The 20,160-nt window shown below is 36.6% G+C and overlaps 1 protein-coding gene across 3 annotated transcripts in view; it reads right to left on the minus strand.

The window, feature by feature from the left end:
• Positions 1 to 20,160, minus strand: part of myo3a (myosin IIIA) — a 148,626-nt gene that overhangs the window by 38,979 nt on the left and 89,487 nt on the right. For all 3 annotated transcript variants that reach the window (XM_089125473.1, XM_089125471.1, XM_089125472.1), the window contains 10 exons: positions 15,807 to 15,906; positions 15,020 to 15,136; positions 12,257 to 12,361; positions 12,100 to 12,183; positions 11,688 to 11,890; positions 10,924 to 11,022; positions 10,709 to 10,823; positions 6,072 to 6,198; positions 2,969 to 3,179; positions 2,377 to 2,524 (listed from right to left, as the gene is read on the minus strand). In XM_089125473.1, the coding sequence (XP_088981599.1) occupies positions 2,377 to 2,524; positions 2,969 to 3,179; positions 6,072 to 6,198; positions 10,709 to 10,823; positions 10,924 to 11,022; positions 11,688 to 11,890; positions 12,100 to 12,183; positions 12,257 to 12,361; positions 15,020 to 15,136; positions 15,807 to 15,906 (1,309 nt within the window). The remainder of the gene's footprint in view (positions 1 to 2,376; positions 2,525 to 2,968; positions 3,180 to 6,071; positions 6,199 to 10,708; positions 10,824 to 10,923; positions 11,023 to 11,687; positions 11,891 to 12,099; positions 12,184 to 12,256; positions 12,362 to 15,019; positions 15,137 to 15,806; positions 15,907 to 20,160) is intronic.

Here is a 20,160-nt window from a genome sequence, read left to right on the forward strand (position 1 = left end):
GAAAAACCTCAAGGTCACACAATTTTACGAAAATTTCTTAATTCGGTCCAGATAGAACTGTGTATTCTTTAATTCCTCACCCCGAAAACAGCATTAAAAACTAATTTAAGTATGATGGGTCACTTTGCATGTAAATTAGATGGTCTCTTTCTGTGTAAGTGTGGGTTTTTGTCCAGAAAAAGATGCGAGTGGACAATACTTCATGCTGATATTCAAAATTCTGTTTGTGCGTGACTAATTCTACACAAAATGTCAAAAGAAAACTCTTTATTATCACACAATGAATTTATATTTTAAGATGTCTTGTTTGATTACACTATGTCTCCGAATGTTATGTTTTCTGTGACCTTTACCCTTGATGCATGCGGTTGTTGTGCACCTGAATTTCTCCTTGGGGAATGAATTTCTGTTCATCTATCCTCAAATATTTGTAAGCTCTCAACAACACGGTTGAACTCTAGATGCCTAGAGCTCCGTAACCTCCTAAAGGCAATTCATACTGCTATACGATCACTGCCTGTGAGCGAAACACTCAACCCGAAAAGCAAATGACCTGTCTGTCTTGTCTCTAGACAGCCAAGTTGATAAATTACAATACACACATGGACCAAAATTGTTTACTGACGAAATGCATCAACAGAAGCTTGTCCAAGAAATCTAATCTCTGGTGTAGATTAGAGCTTCTAGCTGTGGGTAAAGTCATCCAGTGAATGGGGGAACAACCTCATTTTTTGGGACAGTAAGACGGCTGCTGACATACAAGCAAGCCTCAGGGATGCAAAAACAACAGCAATTCAAAGCAACATGGACACCACAAGAATAACTGAAAACATGCTCTAAGTGTTTACTTGAGGCTACATACTCCTGAGCGCTCGGAGTAAAAATACAAATATGGAGAACACACACAGGATAATAGATTTTACAGGGGAAGCTCACAAAGCCTTTTTTGGGTTCACATTTCAATCCAAATTTAATGAAAAACAAATTTAATTGTTTTTGTGGGTTGGACCAATTTTGGACAATTTGCATTTTGGTATTATTGTTTTTATTCTAATAGCAATTAAGCACTCTTAAGCCAAATTATCAGTGTAATCAAAATCTCATTCTCATTAATATGTATTATTATTTAAAATATAAGAATTTATAGACACTAGTCACATTGAGGTTGAAAAAAAAACCTGGATCTGTTAGCAAGCAGTGCCTTTTAACAAAACCAAACTGAAACTTATACTTCAGGTTCTCGGGAAACAAAAACACGGTAAACAGAACAACCATAGTTGCAATGATGATCTGACATCTAAGAGACAAACACAGGGCTGTAAATACACAAGTAAACTATAACCAAGGAAACGAGACACAGGTGCAGGGAATGAATCAAACAATAAATCACCGTAGTAACACAAGCAAACATAGGAAACAGAATGAGAAAACAGCAAAAAACAAATCGAAGTTTCAGATCACCTAACAAGTTGCTCTCTCAGCTTTTAATTAAATCTGATTAAAACAAATGTATATTTTGACCGTGTACATTAAAGATGATCTAAAAGCACATTTCCCCCTAAAATCTTATTAATATAATTTAAATAATCAAATCAATTTTTTTAAACAACTATTTAAAAGTATTTATATTTTTCTATTTTTGTATATTTTTGTTTTACTTTATACTGATTTTAGAAAATAAAAATCGTATAATAGTATGTTTTACTTAATACATAAAATAATACTGTATTACAGTAATAAGAATCTATGAGAATCTATTCTTCAAAATGAAAATACATATTACAGGAAATAGTTGTGGAATGTTTTATTCTGATTTAAACAAATAATAAATAAATAAATAAATAAATAAATGTTTTTGCGGTATATGACCTGGGCATTTCCTATGTTTGTTTTTTTTTTTCTGCGAAATTTACTCATATACAGTAAATACCAATGAATTATGCATAAACCACATACACGTGGACTTCACATTCACACATTTACGTAAAGCAGCATTTGCTGTCTGCTTATAGAAACACCAGCAAAGTCAGCGGCTCCTGACGTAACCCTTGTTTCGGATGATTTATGAAGCTACTAATGTGGGTTAGTCTCAAACGTTTAGAGGCACCAAATCACTTTCCCCCCAAGGCTACAGTCAGTCCAGTCAGTCTGGGGAATTGCCACGCTTGTCTGCGTACAAAGAAAACGGAATATTCTGCTCCCCTTCCCTCCCTCTCACACAGCACTGTGAAACCATAAATTATGAGGAGTTACCACCATTTAGAAGGAAATAAGGTTATGCTGGAATAGACAAATAAAAATGCTCCCAAAAGGCATAGAAAATCTCTCAAACTATTAAGGATTGAATGAGATGACTTTATCAGAGTCGGGATGTACCTGCTCCCAGGCGAAGATGTGCTGGTTGAAGTAGAACTGGATCTGCTCATTGGCGATGTTGATGCAGAGCTGCTCAAAAGAGTTCCTCTTAAAGTTTTCAAAGCCGAAGATGTCCAGGATGCCGATGTTCAGACCCTTGTCTTCCTCCCTGGAGAGAAATCCAAGGACAGAATCAGATTTTTTTTTTACATAGAATTGAAAAAAAAAAAATGCTAATATATAAAGAGTAGTCATTATTTCTTTCCAGACTGTCTATTTACACTAAGTGCAAATACCTTGTTGGCAGAGGCTACACTAACTCCACAAACCAATGTCGGGTTGAGCCACTAAATTATGAAAGAAACCTGATTTCAAAACCTGGGCACAACCTGATTTCACTTAGTGCAAAGAAAATACTGCTATAAATTGCATCTATTGCTATTTGCTCTACCTGCAAATAGCCTCTGCCATTTCTTTCTAGTAATCGGCCAATTAGGAGAAGTTGTATCTGCGCTGGTCTTAGGATGAACAATTTGATGCAAAAATGTTCATATTGAGATATCCATTTTTTAAATGAAAGTTTGAGAGTTTAATAACATCCTCTTTCTCTCACCCTGACTGGTTGTCCGGTTTCAGGAGAGAGTTGATGCGGTTGACAATCCAGCCGAACAGGCGTCCATAGAGAGCTTTGCCCATGGCGTCCCGCACCTCAGTGGCCTTCTCCACTGTGTTTGACCTGACGATGGTTTCGCCCCGTGTGACCACGCAGTGAGAGGTCAATGCTTCCTGTAGCTCATCTGCACGGATACACAGCAGCGACGCAGCTGCACAAACACATACACAAACATAATGACAATCTGCTTCAATTTGTAAATTGGAGCTACATGCCACTTCTACTGCATTGTACTGTATATAATCTCAGTATACTGTACGTGACAAGCCAGTACACCAGTTTAGGGGCATGTTATCATCTCATAAAATTGCAGAAAAATTAAATACCATAAACTAGGGTTACTATATAGTTCATTAAAACTAAAACCATGAAAAGTAACTTATTTTATTTCAGATAGTTGCCAACATGTCTTATTTTCATTTAGTTGTAACTTGATGCATTGATGCATTAAAACAACTAAAACTAAAAAAAAAATTAAAAAAAAATCATACAGACATAAGACATAAAAATGACAAAACAGAACCAGAAATGTACTAAATTTGACTAAATTACTAAAACCTTAAGATTTAAAGAGGAAATGTAAAACAAAAAACATTGGAAATATTAATAAAAACTATAAAAGTGTTTTAATTAACTAATTTATTTTACAGTCTGTTAGCTTCATCTAGCCAAATTTGTTACAATTTTCTTAAAATTAATTCGAAAACCCCTTTGCTAGGCTAATATAGGAAATGCATGTACTATGACTAGGGCAGTGCGATTTTAGTATTATTTATAAAACAGTAATTATTTTTATATATATATATATATATATATATATATATATATTTTGAATTATCTTCTATTTTTATATTTTTATCCTTTCACTAGTTTTTTTATATTTTTGTATAGATTGGATTAATTTATATTTAATCAGTTTTAGTTTTAGCAATTTTATGGTAACACTTATAATAACTGCACACTATTAATCATTTGTTAAGCATGAGTAAACAGTTAATTCATCATTTATAAAGCATTAATAGATATTAATAAGCCGTTTATAAATGCAGCTATAAATGCTTTTTTCTTGATTTCTTTAATCTTGATTTCTTTTTTTTTCTTTCTTTTCTTTTTCTTGATTTCTTTCTTTAAAGGTGCCATATGGAATAATTGAGGTAAAAATATCCAAAAAATGAGCTACACACATCAAAAGAATGAGAAGAAATAAGTGCAATGATGTCATTAAAAAACTGGCAAGTTATAGTGCTGCCGAGATATAACCTAAATTAGCATGCTAAATTATTAGCCCCGGCCCGGCAGGTGTCGTAATACCAGTTTCGGCCATGGGAGGCGGTATGCGGGCGGGCAACGTTACCACCAGCCAAACTGCAGTACACGAGTGAGTCGCGCTCGCACCGGCTTGTGTGTACTTGAACCTGATGTCATGTCGTGATGTCGTGTGGAAATACAGCCCGCTACTAAATTTCAGTTCAGGGATGAGTTAAATAAATGATTGGTCGATATTATGCATGAGGAATACATTTTGGTAAGTTGTAACATATCTTTCAACAGTGTTCGTGTTCTTTTACCATTAGCTAGTAGAGATGATCGGTTCACGTGCGCTAGGGATCTGTCGTCTAACATTTACAAGCGACAAAACTGCATTTATTGTTTGAATTGCGTAATAAAATGAACAGAATCTGAGAGCTGAGATCGGTCTCTGTGTCCTTTTCTGTGCATGACAAAATGGATGTTGCGTGAGAGTGTGTGAAAAGTTGTGTGTCTCATGGTAAATTTGTGAGAGTTGGTAGCTCTGAAAGACGCTAGCTTGGTCCACATCAGGGAATGCTGTCTGTCAAATTAATTCAAACTAATGATAAAAATGTAACATGAACAAAACAAATACCATAAACTAAAAATGCCTGGGCTTTAATTTTCCCATATCGCCGAAATGCACCGGCTTGTCTATGAGACGGCCTTCATAATATTAGATGTTGTTCATTTAGTCTCTAATCTCTGAAAATCTCCAAATGATCCACGTGAAACTGCGGTCCTCCAACCTTTTACTATTAGTTTTACTGATTAATATGCGCGAGGGAGACCCGCTCGCCCGTGTTGTTTGAAGACATGAGTGCACGCGGCCGCGGAGGTATTTTTCTGGAGGTATACTGCCGCCATCTGGTATGGAATATGGTGTATTATTTGATTTTTTATCCCAGAGGGCACCTTTAATAAAGCATTTATTAACACACTAAGTAACCATCACTATTTGTCTGAATAATGAATAAGATTTATATGCTTATAAATCAAGAAGACAGCATTTATAGATGTATTTATAAACTGCTTATTAATGTCTATTAATGCTTTATGAATGATGCATTAACTGTTTACTTATGCTTAACTAATGATTATTGGTGTAGTTATTATAAAGTGTTACCATTTTACTACTTCAAAATCAACTTATTTATTTCAGGTAGTTTGTCAAGTTTAGGTTTAAGATTTCATCTGATATTTATATTTTATTTTAGATATATTTCAATAACCACCCCCCCCCACCCCCCCAAAAAAAACCAAAAAAAAACAACAACAAAAAAAAACATTTGTAATAGATTTAGTTTATCGCCACAAGGGCGAATCATTGTAAGGCGAATCATTGTAGCGCAAAGGGTTGTGGGTGATATTATCCTATGAAATTAACCTAGTATTATTTTAAATGTACTAATCTTATACTATTTACTACCCTTAATGACATAACGTGTAAAAAAAACTAGTCTAATGGTGTTTGCTGGTTTAAGTTGGATAAGCTGGTCTGGATAAGCTGGCCCTTAAACCCTCTAAAACTATTAAGTCATCTAAGAGCAACAAACCACCTTAGGCTTGTTTATGGAAATTTTTCTCAGAAGGGATGCAAATAGGGATTTATCCAGGTTTTTTATGGCTCTTCAGAATTACATAAACACACAACACCCATGACTGATTATATAACTGTGCTCAGGCTCAGATCAAGAGAATGCACAGAATGAAAGGTCAGACTTAAAAAAATGGAATGCATGTTAATTCTTACCACTTTCTAGCACTGCCATGTTGGAAATGTTGCTTTTGTCCGTCTGATGTTCAGAAGCCACTGATGTGAACTCGACGTCACCTGCATTTAGGATCCCAGCTAAGACGCTGTAAACACTCCCGAGCTCCTGATGAAATTATGACATACAAATGCACCACCGTTGGTCATATTAATGCATAAATAATATGTATTAAATTATAAGTACCACAGAAGAGATGTCAGACATAACGTGATTCATTACTAATAACATCAGCCCCGGCCCAGAGGAATAAATATGCTGCATATTTCTGCAAATGTAGCATAGCAGATAATATCAAGTGGCACATTGCCATGTCTGTTTATTTGATTATGTGAATCCCCTTAAGAATGCCATGCTCAGTAATGTCACAGCAGTCACAGTCATGTCAGTCAAAGGCCTGTGATTACTTCTATCTCCCTTGAGAAATGGAAATCTGAACTGACATTACAGAGATAGAATAAGTTTCCAAAAGAAAGCATTCACGTCATATACTTTCTTCTCGGATTGCTTGATCTCTCTCGAAGATTATTAACTGTGTAGTTCTTCACAAGAATTCAGCTATTTACATCATTTCTTATTTGTAGCTTCTAAAATATACTTTCGCTTACCCTCATGTGGTTGCATTTCTCTATGAAGAACATTAATTGGGTTTTTACTTTCAAAACCCAACTGTTGCGCTCTGTTGAGATAGTTTCATGATCTTGCGATATCTTATTTCACTGATAAGCTTGGAAGTGGCCTTCAAGATAAAACATGCTCTTGTAATGTATTCCAGCATGCATTATTGATTCGCCTGATGGTACACTCTAAACAATGCTGGGTTGTTTTAACCCAACTTTGGGTCAAATATGGACTAACCCAGCCGTTGGGTTAAATTTTTACATTACATTTTTAACCCAGCATTTTGGGTTTGTCCATATTTGACCCAAAATTGGGTTAAAACAACCCAGCATTTTTTAGAGTGTAATTGTGGAGACTGATGGCATTAGAGCACTGGGTCACAACTTCTACATAACCCTTCGCATAGGCCATCAACAATGTTCAGAGCACTGGACCTGAATGGACAGAAAGGCTGTTCTCACGCTCACTGCACACCAGCGTTCCTCCTACCTACGGTTGTAATCAAAATGATTCAACCCCCATTGCGAATCAGGTGTATTGGCAAAATGTCCTGACTTTCAGCTGTTTGCAATGAACAAATCAAAGTAATTGAAATAGCTCAACAAAACAAATGTTTCCCCGATTTAACTGAAAATTCAACTTTTAATAACTTCGGCAGTCTCAAAATTATTTAACCTCTTCATGGCAAGCATCTTTAGTACTTAGTAGAACAACCTTTTTCCCTTTTATGACCTGCTATGATATGAGATGTATAACCAGACACCAGCTTCCGGCAGTGGTTCTGAGGAATATTAGCCCATTCCTCATGAGCAACGGCCTCCAGTTGCGTAATAATCTTGGGTTTGCGTTCTGTAACCGGCTTCTTCAAATCCCACCAGAGATTTTATATGGGGTTCAAGTCAGGTGACTGATGGCCACTGTACAATCTTTCAGGACTTCTTCTGCAACAAGGTCTTGGTGGAATTTGAGGTATGCTTGGGTTTATTGTCCTGTTGAAGGTCCAAAGATGCCCAAGCTTCAGCTTCCTCACTGACGGCATGAAGTTTTTTCCTAGGATTTCCTGATTTCCGTCCTTCGGATGAGGCGTTAAACCGAGGTCCTGACTCTCTGTGGTCACAAAAAATCCCAGGATGTCTTTCGAAAGAGTAGGGGTGTGACTCCGGCATCCTGGCCAAATTTGCCCAGTGGCCTCTGTCCATCATGGTCTCCTAATCATCCCCATATATACCAATTGGCTTCATCACTGTCTCCTCTCCACCAGTAAGCTGGTGTGTGGTGAGCGTTCTGGCGCACTATGGCAGCCGTCGCATCATCCAGGTGGATGCTGCACATTGGTGGTGGTTGTGGAGATTACACCCTCTATGTGAAGCGGTTTGAGTGTCCAGAAAAGCGCTATATAAATGTAATGAATTATTATTATTATTATTATACTTCAATGAATCCATCTTGACTTCCACACACAGTAGGTTTCCAGTGCCAGAGGATGCAAAGCAGCCTCAGAACATCATCGAGCCCCACCATGCTTAACTGTAGAAGGAGTGTTCTTTTCAGCATATGCTTCATTCTTTTTCCTCCAGACATACCGGTATCCACAGGGCCGAAAAGTTCCAGTTTTGTTTCATCGCTCCACAGAACAGAATCCCAAAACTTCTGTGGGTTATTTATATGATTTTTATCAAATTGGAGCCAACTTTTCTTGTGCTTTTGGGTCAGTAGTGGTGTATATCTTGGAGTTCTGGCATGGAAACCAACTGTGTTTAGTACACGTCTTAAGGCCCTTTCACAGCACACCGGACGCGTAACGGAAAAGCAAATAGATTGAGTGAGAATAGTTCACGTCAAAACCATTCACATTAATTGCGACGCATTTTCTCTGTTTTCTTATTACATTTTTTTTTATTGAAGACAAAAATAAAATGCGGGACAATGCTATGACTTCAGTGGTCTGGATGGAAGCGCCGGTGCGCAGGATATGGGACATAGCTTCTTCATCACCATCATCCAGTGAAGACAAGCTTTTCATTTTATTTAAAAGCAGAAAAGAAGGTTTTGGGTGCACCCAATCTTAAAGAACAGAGAGTATGCTACCAGAGCTAAAACTTTATCATGGCCAGTTCCACACTTATTTTCGGATGTAGGCTATGTGGGACAATTTGAGGAGACAGTGGCACCGCATCTGACGAGACAAACCACAAACTTAAGGGAACTAACGTTAATTATCTAGAGCAGCATATGACAGTCTGCTTAAGGTGAGCTGTCCTCTTATATTCATCAGGGGATATGTTAACATGCAATCAAATAAACACATTTAGTAAACGGATTGAAGGCTCAAATGAACTGAAAAGCCTTGTAAACATCCGACTGGGCTCGAAACAAACGAATGAGGACAACGTCCCACCAGCCCTTGTTTCAGATTTTCATTCACAGATGACTCGACACACAAGCAATCAGAAGATCCGTCATTGTTGCGGTCACGTCTCCTTTGTTTCCTTGTATCTGATTGGCTGAAGCCTTTTCTATCGTCTCAAAAGTAAAAAAAAAAAAAAAATCGACATCGAAGCGAAATAAATAAAAGTCGTTTTTTTTTTGCCGCAGCACATTCGAAAAAACATGTGGAAGTTCCAGTGTGGAAGCACTCATTATACAATCAGCTGATCAAAAAATAAAACCATCGCGTGAATTATTCGTGTGTCAAAATCACGTCCAGTGTGAAAGGACCTTTACTGTGCAAGCTAAAACCTCAGTGCCTGTTGCCACCAAGTCTTGTCACTCGAGAGCTTTTTTTCAACCTGCCTTCTCAGAAATCTGGTTTCAGCTGTTGATAGCTGCTTTTTTTCTGCCTCGTCCAAATAGTGAAACCACTGTTCCTTTAACTTTGAACTTGCAAACTATGCTTCCAACGGTGTATCTAGGAACATTTAGTGCCTTCGCTATCTGTTTGTATCCTCTTCCTGTTTGTGAAGGGCGATAATATCTACTGTTAACTTCTTTTGACTTAGTCATTCTATCATGCAGGCAAACATGACACTCAACAAACCTAGCCAGTTCATCAATTCTCATTTGTTCTAGCTCAAGCTTACCTGGTGCAACTAATGAAGCCCTTGATTAGTTGCACCAGGTGTGCTTGAGACAACACCTGTTTTGCAGATTTGTGCTCTTGTGAGGGATTCAATTCAGGGGTTTAAATAATTTTGAGACAACAGAAGTCATTAAAAGTTGCATTTTCAGGCTCCATTTACATGATGGGAAAACGCAGATATTTCCCTGCGGTTTGGCCATCTCATTTACACGAAAGCCCAGTTTTTTTCACAGAAAAAGATTATTTCTAAAAATTCCGGCCAAAGAGGAAAATTCTGAAAACGCCGGTTATGTGTTGCTGTGTCAACTGGGAGAAATGGGGTTTTAGGTTCTCTTGTGTCGATTCTGGGGATTCTGATTGGCTTGCATGGGTTTTATCCTTCTCCCTACACTGCCGCCCATAGGTTTGGCATAGTTATGATGGCGCTTGATGGCATATTTATGCGGGTGTGTGCACGATGTTATTATTGAAAACAGAGGCAGGGGAAATACCCGTTTCTCTAAATACCCGGCTTTGTGTAAACATGGCCCCAGTTGAACTTGGGATAACCACTTTGCTGTGTTGAGCTATTTCAATTACTTTAGTTTGATTTGTTCATTGCAAACAGCTGAAAGTCTGTAAAATGTTGCCAACAAACCTGATTTGCAATGGGATGGTTGAATAATTATGAACTGTATCACCCTTCATTATTTAGTATTTCTAGCCCCTTCTCCAAAAGAAACAACATTCGCATTTTAGTGTAACGACAGTCATTGCTATCGCCTCCAATTTAAGAACTCAAAATATGTAAAACGAAATCAATGTTTTAAATGACACTTATTATTGAAACTCTGACTCTACTTGAAAGAGAGTACAAAAATAAAGGTTCTTTGCAGCAAAGAATTAAAAATGTCATTATATATTAGTATTCTTGTGTACCTCTAGGCTGAAGCCGATGACTTTGAAGCACTGCTCCACAGTCTCAAACTGCTCCTTATAGAAGGAATTGCCCACAATGTCAGGCACTAATTTAACATTCTCATTGTGGAGATATCTGGAATTGAGAAAAACAAAGAGTACAAAATAGAGAAAAGGATGTCAGATGAGGATAGAGATAAAAGCAGCAGGCTGTTATCAGGTGTTCAAGAACTTACTTTGGAGTTTTGCTGTCTGACAGCTTGTAGTGGCCGAGTTTCTTCCTCTCTGCCAGACCGGAATAGATATAGTAGAAGATGTGAAAGTTACGCTCCCCTCTGATGAAAAAAATGCTTGGTTAGAGAATGCATTTTTATGGAGCCCCTAAAGGGACGTGGTGGTGAAAAAAAAAATTGATAGGAAGAAAAATAATCAATGTTTTTGTGTTCTCTTGCAAAAGTTTTGCATTCCCTCATGAAACTTTGCGTTCACTCATTTTGAACTCTTTGCGAGCAGACGCAAAGTTTCCTGCCGAGGGAATGCAAAGTTTCAAACAATACAAACATGTTTTCAACCATCTCTTTTTTCCCTTCACCATTTCCCTTTGGGGGCTCTGTAGATTTTAGTATCTCAGCAATTTAATTTTTAATTTTTATTTTTTTACATATGTTGTATTCTTCTAGATTAATGAAGCTCAACCATCCACCATTTACACCTTTTTACAACATTTATTGTAAGAAAAAAAAATGCTTTCATTTGAAATCACCATCAAATTTAATTTGGTTTATAATTTGTAGAAAACAATGAATGCTTAATTTATTATTGCTCAAAATGGTCTTTTTCCTTAATAGATGTACCCTATTCATTGAACGTGCTAACAGGAGAACTATTAAACTTATAATGTCTTCAGTAATTTTGATCAATCCAATCATTTGATATTTAATTTAGCATGCATGCTGAATTTGGTCAAGGTCAGGGTCATATGCGACAAGACGACTCTTACACAGCCTGGTGTACGACCCGAGACTTCTCCAGGAGGTAATCTGAGATCTGAGCTCCCACCACTGTGCCTCCACATGTGAACTTCATCTCTAGATACTTCCCAAAGCGACTGGAGTTATCATTGATCACAGTGCAGGCATTCCCAAAGGCTTCCACCAGACTATTGACCAACAAAATCTTCTCCTGGAGGGTCCGGTTGTTGGCCTGAAGAAAAACACAAATACAAAAAGAACTGATCAGCTAGCCAATACTGCAAAATAAAAATGATCTGGACCAAGAACACACTTATTACATGGCTACTTCCCAATAAATGAGCATAACATTTATTTGAGTTGAAAGAATTGTATTATTTGAGAAGAAAGCAATGATAACTTGACATAATACAACAGTGAGAAGATAAAACTGCTCCAAACCTTTCCGAGGACGGTCAGCTGTTGGACCAACAGGTGGGCGCTCTCTGTTTTCCCAGAGCCGCTCTCTCCGCTGATGACAATGCACTGCACACAGAGATGAACACGGTTCAGACCACGACTGATGCACTCCAGCAGCTCATAGAGGAACATACTCTACCTGATCAGCATTATAGGACACCATGGACTGATATGCGATGTCCGCGACTGCATATATATGAGGAGGGTTGGAAGTTCTTTTGGCTCCAACGTAAATCTTAGAATGCTGCCAGAGAAACAAAGTATTCAACAAGGGTATTCCAGATGCAACAAGCATTGCTAGACTAGATGGCTGTTTTGATGTTCAAAGTGTTTTTTAAGCATTTTGCTGCTTTTGCTAAGCTGTTATGAATGGTTGCTGAGGTGTTGCTATGCATTAGCTAGGGTGTTTAAAGGGTTGTCAGGGCACTGCTAAAGTGTTGGTTGTTGTCAGTATTTTTTAATACGATTGCTAGATTAATGCAAGTCTATGGCAATTTATTTTATCATCCGCAAGGTCAAAATCATTAGTCTGATTGCTTTCAAATCAAAAACCAAACATTTCTAATAAATTAAGTATGCTGGGAAACCCTTGTGAAAAAGAAGCAAGCGATTTTGTATTGAATGTGCATTCGTAGTATAATTCAAATCTTAAAAGTTTATTCCAAAAATAAATAAATCTGTACTTACAGATAATTTAATACTGTATTAATGAAATAAATTGCCATTTAAGTGACCATAAAGAGAGTACACTTTCATAAACATGTTAAAGTAACACTAAAATTAAAAGTTTTACATTTTAAATCATTGTTTTAATAATGTTTTGTCATGCTTTAAAGAAGTACACCTACTTTGATGTGTTGACTAACATACTAATTGACTATTATTTTTAACTAGAGTGCGTTTAAGTTTGTGTTTAGTGTGTTTAGATAAGTTTTCATTTTTACAAGATTTCATTAAAAAATCTTCATTCGTGTCCCGAAGATGAACGAAAGTCTTACGGGTTTGGAATGACATGAGGGTGAGAAAAATATGACAAAATTTAAATTTTTGGGTGCAATATCCTTTATTTTAAGTGTACAAATTGCAACTTCATCAGTTCAAATGTGTAATTAAAATCATATTTAAATACATGACAAAAGTTGAAATAGAAATGTCATTAAAGTATATTTCAGTTTATCATGAATGCTTTTCAGTCCATTTGGCAGTATGCAAACCATATTACAAAGACAATAGAACTATGAGTAACACTTTTTAAAGGTTTCATTAGTTAACATTAGTTAATTACATTAGTTAACATGAACAAATAATGAACTGCTCTTCTACAGCATTTAATAATATAATGTTCATTTTTGATTTAGTAATACATTATTAAAATCAAAGTTGTATTCGTTAACATTATTTTAAGGAGTAGTTCACTTTTAGAAAAACTTTTGCTGATAATTTACTCACCCACATGTCATCCAAGATGTCTTTTTTCTTCAGTCGAAAAGAAATTAAGGTTTTTGATGAAAACATTCCAGCAATTTTCTCCATATAATGCACTTCAGTGGGAACCAAACGGTTCAAGGCCCAAAAGACACTTTCAGTGCAAACTGCAAACTGTTCAAAGGGCTTTAAACGATTCCAGACGATGAATAAGGGTCTTATCAAGTGAAACGATCAGTCATTTAAAAAATTTATAAAAAAGTTTAAGTTTTATAAGCTCAAATGCTCGCCTTGCTCTGTTCTGTGATGAGCGTTCGTGACTCTCCTGTTGAAACATTCCAGGATTTTCTCCATATAACGGACTTCATTGGGAACCAAATGGTTCAAGGTCCAAATGAGAGTTTCAGTGCAGCTTCAAAGTTCTTTAAACGATTCCAGACAATGAATAAGGGTCTTATCTAGTGAAACGATCGCTCATTTAATAAATAAATAACAAAGTTTAAGTTTTATAAGTTCAAATGCTTGCCTTGCTCTGTTCTGTCACGCACGTTTGTTACTCTCCTATTCGAACTCGTTCAAAAAAATGAAAAAAATATTTTTCCGAGTCAATTCGTTCGTTTCGTTCATTGAATGAACCAAACGACTCGGAAAAAAAGATTCATTCATTTTGATGGAATCGTTTAAAGCCCTTTGAAGAGTTTGCAGTTAGCACTGAAATTGTCTTTTGGACCTTGAACCATTTGGTTCCCAGTGAAGTCCATTATACGGAGAAAAATGCAGGAATGTTTTCATCAAAAACCTTAATTTCTTTTTGACCGAAGAAAGAATGACATGGATATCTTGGATGCCATGGGGGTGAGTAAATTATCAGCAAAAGTTTTTTTTAAAAAAGTGAACTAATCCTTTAATGCACTGTGAACTAACATGAACAAACAATGAACAGCTGTATTTTTATTAACATTAACAAATATTAATAAACACGGTAACATGTATTTCTCATTGTAAGCTCATGTTAGTTAAAACATTAACTAATGTTAACAAATGAGACCTTATTGTTACTGAATTATGAAATAACACATAAAGATACTTAAGCAATTGTCAAAAAAGCTGATAATAATTTTCATTTAATTGCAATAAACATGTAATTAGCTAAAGTGCCTGAAATATTTTTATTTAATTCACAACTTTATACTTTTAAAGTACAGTATATTATTTCTGTAGTATAAGAACTCTCTCTTTAAAGATATCCTGAAGTGTGCTTCTGTTTGTTTGTTTGTTTTACAAGGGAATCTAGAGAGAGGAGAGCATGTGCAATGCATGAATGGAAAAGGGAAATTAAATCTACACTCTTTCTGCAGAATACAAAGGCACGAAACTGACGGTCGAGAAAGAAAGCGAGTGAGAGATTTGGCAGCAAATGGAATGAAGCCGACTATGAAATGTTGATGGCAGCCGTAATGAAATATTATACACGCACCTCAGGCGTATATAGCTCCGTGTTCTGGAATGGATTGACCGCTATAAGGATGTCTCCAACGTAGGTGTAGATCAGCTCCTTTGTGTAACGTCTCTGTAGCTGTTCGGTGATTGTGTTCTAACAGAGAAACAATTACACATCACAGATGGCCATCCCATCAAACCACTGCACACCACTGCACAACAAAATAACCAATACCGCACAGGAGTCTCCATTTTCATGCATGACCGAACCTAGACACAGTAAGATGATTCATTATCTAGACTACTGCATTCAGAACTCTTTACATTGCGATTGCTGCACACTATGTACTTTTTGTTGCCATATGCGCCTAATATGACCATACAAGACAGTTACACACATCACAGGTCTCCATCTGGTGACATCAGTCCAAGGACATAGGCATAAGTCAAGCGCTTCATGTCAAAACTGCTAGCATATAATGGATGAGAAAATATATGTAGTGTCAATGAGACCCCCTCTGAATTGATCGATCACCTTAAATGTGTTCCAATACAAACTCTGTTATTGTTCACTAATCTGTCTATTTATTCACTTGACAGTTAAAATATAAGACTGTTAGGAAGAGTTATGGTCACTTGACAGTCTCTCTGAAAAATGCTGCTGGTAAAAAAATGTAAGAAAAAAATGAATGAATGGGCTGTCTGGCAGAAGGATGGGAAATTTCCTGTCTTTTCTGAGTCTGTGTATTGATGATCAAAACTAGTGAGTGTGTGTGTTCTCTGGCCTTTCTCTTGAGGGGCCTGTATTCTGTATATATTCTTACTTCATCCAGAACCTCAAGGATTGCCAGATCTTCCACGTCATCACACGTTTGACTTTGAGACTTCATGTGGCTGCCTTTTTTGGTGTGGATACGCTCATGCCTGCAACACAGGATTAAAGGATTAGTTCACTTTTGAAAAAAACTTTTGCTGAAAATTTACTCACCCCCATGTCATCCAAGATGTCCATGTCTTTCTTTCCTCAGTCGAAAAGAAATTAAGGTTTTTGATGAAACCATTCCAGGATTTTTCTCCTTATAATGGACTTCCATGGGAACCAGGTCCAACCGAGGTCCAAACGACAGTTATAACAGTTTCAGATGCAGCTTCAAATGTCTTTAAACGACACCAGACGATGCATAAGGGTCTTATCATGCGAAACGATCGGTTATTTCAAAGCTTATTCCAAAAATGTAACTTTTCTAAGGACAAATGCTAGCCTTGTAATATACTGTGAGTATATTTTGCAATATTTTGAGGTGTATGTGTCTTGTGGGACTATGCCAACTGTGGTATACACAGACCATAACCCCCTTACATTTCTTCACTCTCTGCAGAACCCTAATCAGCGTCTTATTAGGTGGTCTCTTTTCTTACAGCCTTATGCTTTGGAGATTCGTCATGTGAAAGGCGTAGATAATATCTTAGCTGACGCCTTGTCCCGGGCCCCATGTGGTGTATAATAAGTTTCTTAACCATTTGTTTTCTCTCTCTCTCCTTCCTTTTATTGGTTTTCAATTCCTTAATTGTGCTTTTTCCAGGCGCCGGGAGATTGCTGGTTTTGAAACCAAGAGTTGTGTAGAGTTTGGGGAGGTAATAATGGTTATTGATCAATACGAATTCCGGTAAGGTTGTTTTTTATTGTTCATTTCCCATAGCATATGTGTGTTTTGGGGTTGAAAATAGTGAAAGGTAGAGTTTCTAATTAGAATCTCTCCCTTTTTTAAGGGGGGAGGTGTTACGGTTTGTTTTGGATTTGTTCTGCTGTCCTTTCTTTTCTTTTATAGGTTGCCAGATAAGGATCTACACCTGTCTGCAATTTAGAAATTATTATTTAAGATGGCTGGCCTTTGTGGAAGGGAGCTCTGTTCCATCCTGTAGCTGTTCCCATCAGGAGCTGGACCTTCTATTGTTATTTCTTTATTGTTTGTTTATTTACTGTTGAAAGCTTCTTTTCTTTATTATTTATCCCCTGGACTTAATTAAATATATTTTGTTTAAATATATTTTTTGGACTCTGTTCCCTTTATTTTGTTACTTCCTGGAGCCGGAACGTAACAACGACGTAGCCAGAAGTACAGAGTCAGAGTGTTTACAATTTGAACGCATATGTTGAACGTGCAAACTAACTCAAACGCCGTTTACAAAAAAGGAATTAAAAGGTAAAACAATGATGTCGGGCGATTTTGATTCTGTACTTCCGGCTACGTCGCCCGTGACCTTTTGAACGTGATTACGTATTACGTGACGTTGCAAACGCGCCTCACAGTATATTACAAGGTTAGCATTTGTCCTTAGAAAAGTTACATTTTTGGAATAAGCTTTGAAATAACCGATCGTTTCGCATGATAAGACCCTTATTCATCGTCTGGTGTCGTTTAAAGACATTTGAAGCTGCATCTGAAACTGTTATTAACTGTCGTTTGGACCTCGGTTGGACCTGGTTCCCATGGAAGTCCATTATAAGGAGAAAAATCCTGGAATGTTTTCATCAAAAACCTTAATTTCTTTTCGACTGAGGAAAGAAAGACATGGACATCTTGGATGACATGGGGGTGAGTAAATTATCAGCAAAAGTTTTTTCAAAAGTGAACTAATCCTTTAAAGTCTATGAAAAGCAATCATGGAAGGTAAAACCATATAAATTACTCACACAAATGACCTTGTTGGAATTATTGATAAAGGCATTAAAAGTTAATGATGAAAAAAAAAAAAAATCAATAGTTTCCCCAATTCATTTGAAGAGCCCCATAATAATTTCTATCTTTATTTCAAGGTTATTCTACTATTTAGCTTTGTTTCAAAAGCTAAGCAACACAATTATCACGGCATATTCAATTAGAGTTTGACAATGTTATTAAAGTAAAAATAGATGCTGTAACAAGCATATAAAATAGACAACTGTTCAAAGGTTTGTCAGTAAAAACATTTTTTTACTAAATAAATATATATTAAAACGTTTAAAATGTTACACAATTATATTTCAAATAAATGCTGTCTTTTGAGGAGTTTCCAGAAAATAAAATATTAAGCAGCACAATGGTTTTCAACATTGATAATAATCAGAAATGTTTCTTGACACATCAAACACAAATGTTGTTAGCTTAGCAACATGCTAATGACAAGCCTTCACATGTTTCTTGTGAGTAATAAGTGCTGTCTTAGAAGGTAGTTGTATGTAATGTAGTTGAAAAAAAATACTGGGTAAAGCAAGTATCAGTAACACTTTACTTGAAGGGGTGTGCATAAGACTGACATGACACCTTCATAATCATGACATGACATATGTCTTTAATATGAAGTAGGGTTTATGCATGTTTATAACAACTGTAATTAAGTGTATTTCGCTCAATAATTACATTTTGAATGCAAATATGACATTGTTTAAGATGTCGACATCTTGACATAAACCATAACATCATAATCTGTCAGTGTCTTTGTCATGACAACTTGACATTAAATTAAAGGGATACTCCACTTTTTTTGGAGATAGGCTCATTTTACAACTCCCCCAGAGTTAAACAGTCGAGTTTTACCATTTTCGAAGCCATTCAGCCGATTTTCTGATATTTAGAAGAATATCAGTAACCAGACAGTTTCTGGTCTCATTGACTTCCATAGTAGGAAAAAAATATACTATGGAAGTCATTGAGACCAGAAACTGTCTGGCTACTGATATTCTACTAAATATAAAAAAATCGGTTGAATGGATTCGAAAACGCTAAAACTCGACTGTTTAACTCTGGGGGAGTTGTAAAATGAGCCTATCTCCAAAAAAAGTGGAGTACCCCTTTAAGTTAAACTGTCATGTGGTTGGCTTTGACATTGGCTGTTATGAGGCCATTATAACTGTGTCATGAATATTTTTCGTGACATCAACTACAGTGGTACTAATTGAATTTGTCATTAAAAAGTTATAATGGCTTCATGACAGCCAATGTCAAAACCAACCACCTGACTGTTTAATGTAATGTTAACCAATAAAGCTAGGTGCTTTCTTCAGTTTGATAATTAATCTGCTATGTCATGTTCATGACAGGTTGTGTTGTCTTAGTAATGTCAAGTTGTCATGACAAAGACATCTCAAACAATGTCATATTTGCATTAAAAATGTCATAACTGAGCGAATGACACTTAATGACAGTTGTCACAAACTTGCATAAAATTTCCTTCATATTCATAACCCTATGCCATGGTTATGAAGGTGTCATGTTAGTCCTATGCACACCCCTTCAAGTAAAGTGTTACCCAAGTATCCAGTGTAGGCAGACCCTTAACGCTGACCCTTACACATTTAAATTTTGTGAAAACATAAGAACACAACATTGGGTACACAATGAACACTTTTGGGAAAGTAACAAGGGGAGTTGCCAGAACACATGACCAGATACAGGAAGCTGCTACTACTACATCCACAGGAAGTAGGGTTGATCTAGCCCATGTGACCATGAGTCAATGTCTCATACCTGGAATCACTGTCTCTCCTTTCTGTTATTCCAAGATGGCTTAAATGATAAAAATAAAGTTAATATCTAATGCCTGCTTCAGACTGTGCGATTTCGGCAATCCTATATGATCATAACAAATCACAGAGTAAGCGAAAGAGGAGAATGTGGACGAGGTCATGGATAAGGTAAATGAGGCCAAATTTGCATGCCAAATTTTGCAAATGAAGCTTGAGATAAGTAGTTTTAAGGTTAATAACCATAATCAATCTGTCATTTCATGTTGCGTTTTCATTGGCTAGTCAGTAGACGTAGGTCGTATTAGCAAACACACTATGAGGAGATCATGCTAAATTTCTGACAGTCAGAAAATTATCGCAGGCTTTGCTTGGTGACCATGAACCTATTAAAAGAACCTCTCTCACTGTATAGGAACCACAGAAATCGCCAGAATTGATCATCTTTCGACTGGGACAGCTCAAAATTGTACAATGTGTACCAGGCATTAGCAGGGGGTTACGTAAAGTTAGATGTCCGATGACCTCTTCCTGAGTAAGATGGCAGTTCTTGGCCAAAAGCAGCAGCTATAGAGCCCATCCTTATGTCATCACGCAAGACAAATCAAATAAAGTTGAAAACCCGCACTATCTAGTTATATCTCATATATTTATTAATATGTCCAGTCAAGACT

Source organism: Pimephales promelas, chromosome 22 (genome assembly GCF_988280905.1).
Source record: "Pimephales promelas chromosome 22, fPimPro1.hap1.1, whole genome shotgun sequence".
NCBI lineage: Eukaryota > Metazoa > Chordata > Actinopteri > Cypriniformes > Leuciscidae > Pimephales > Pimephales promelas.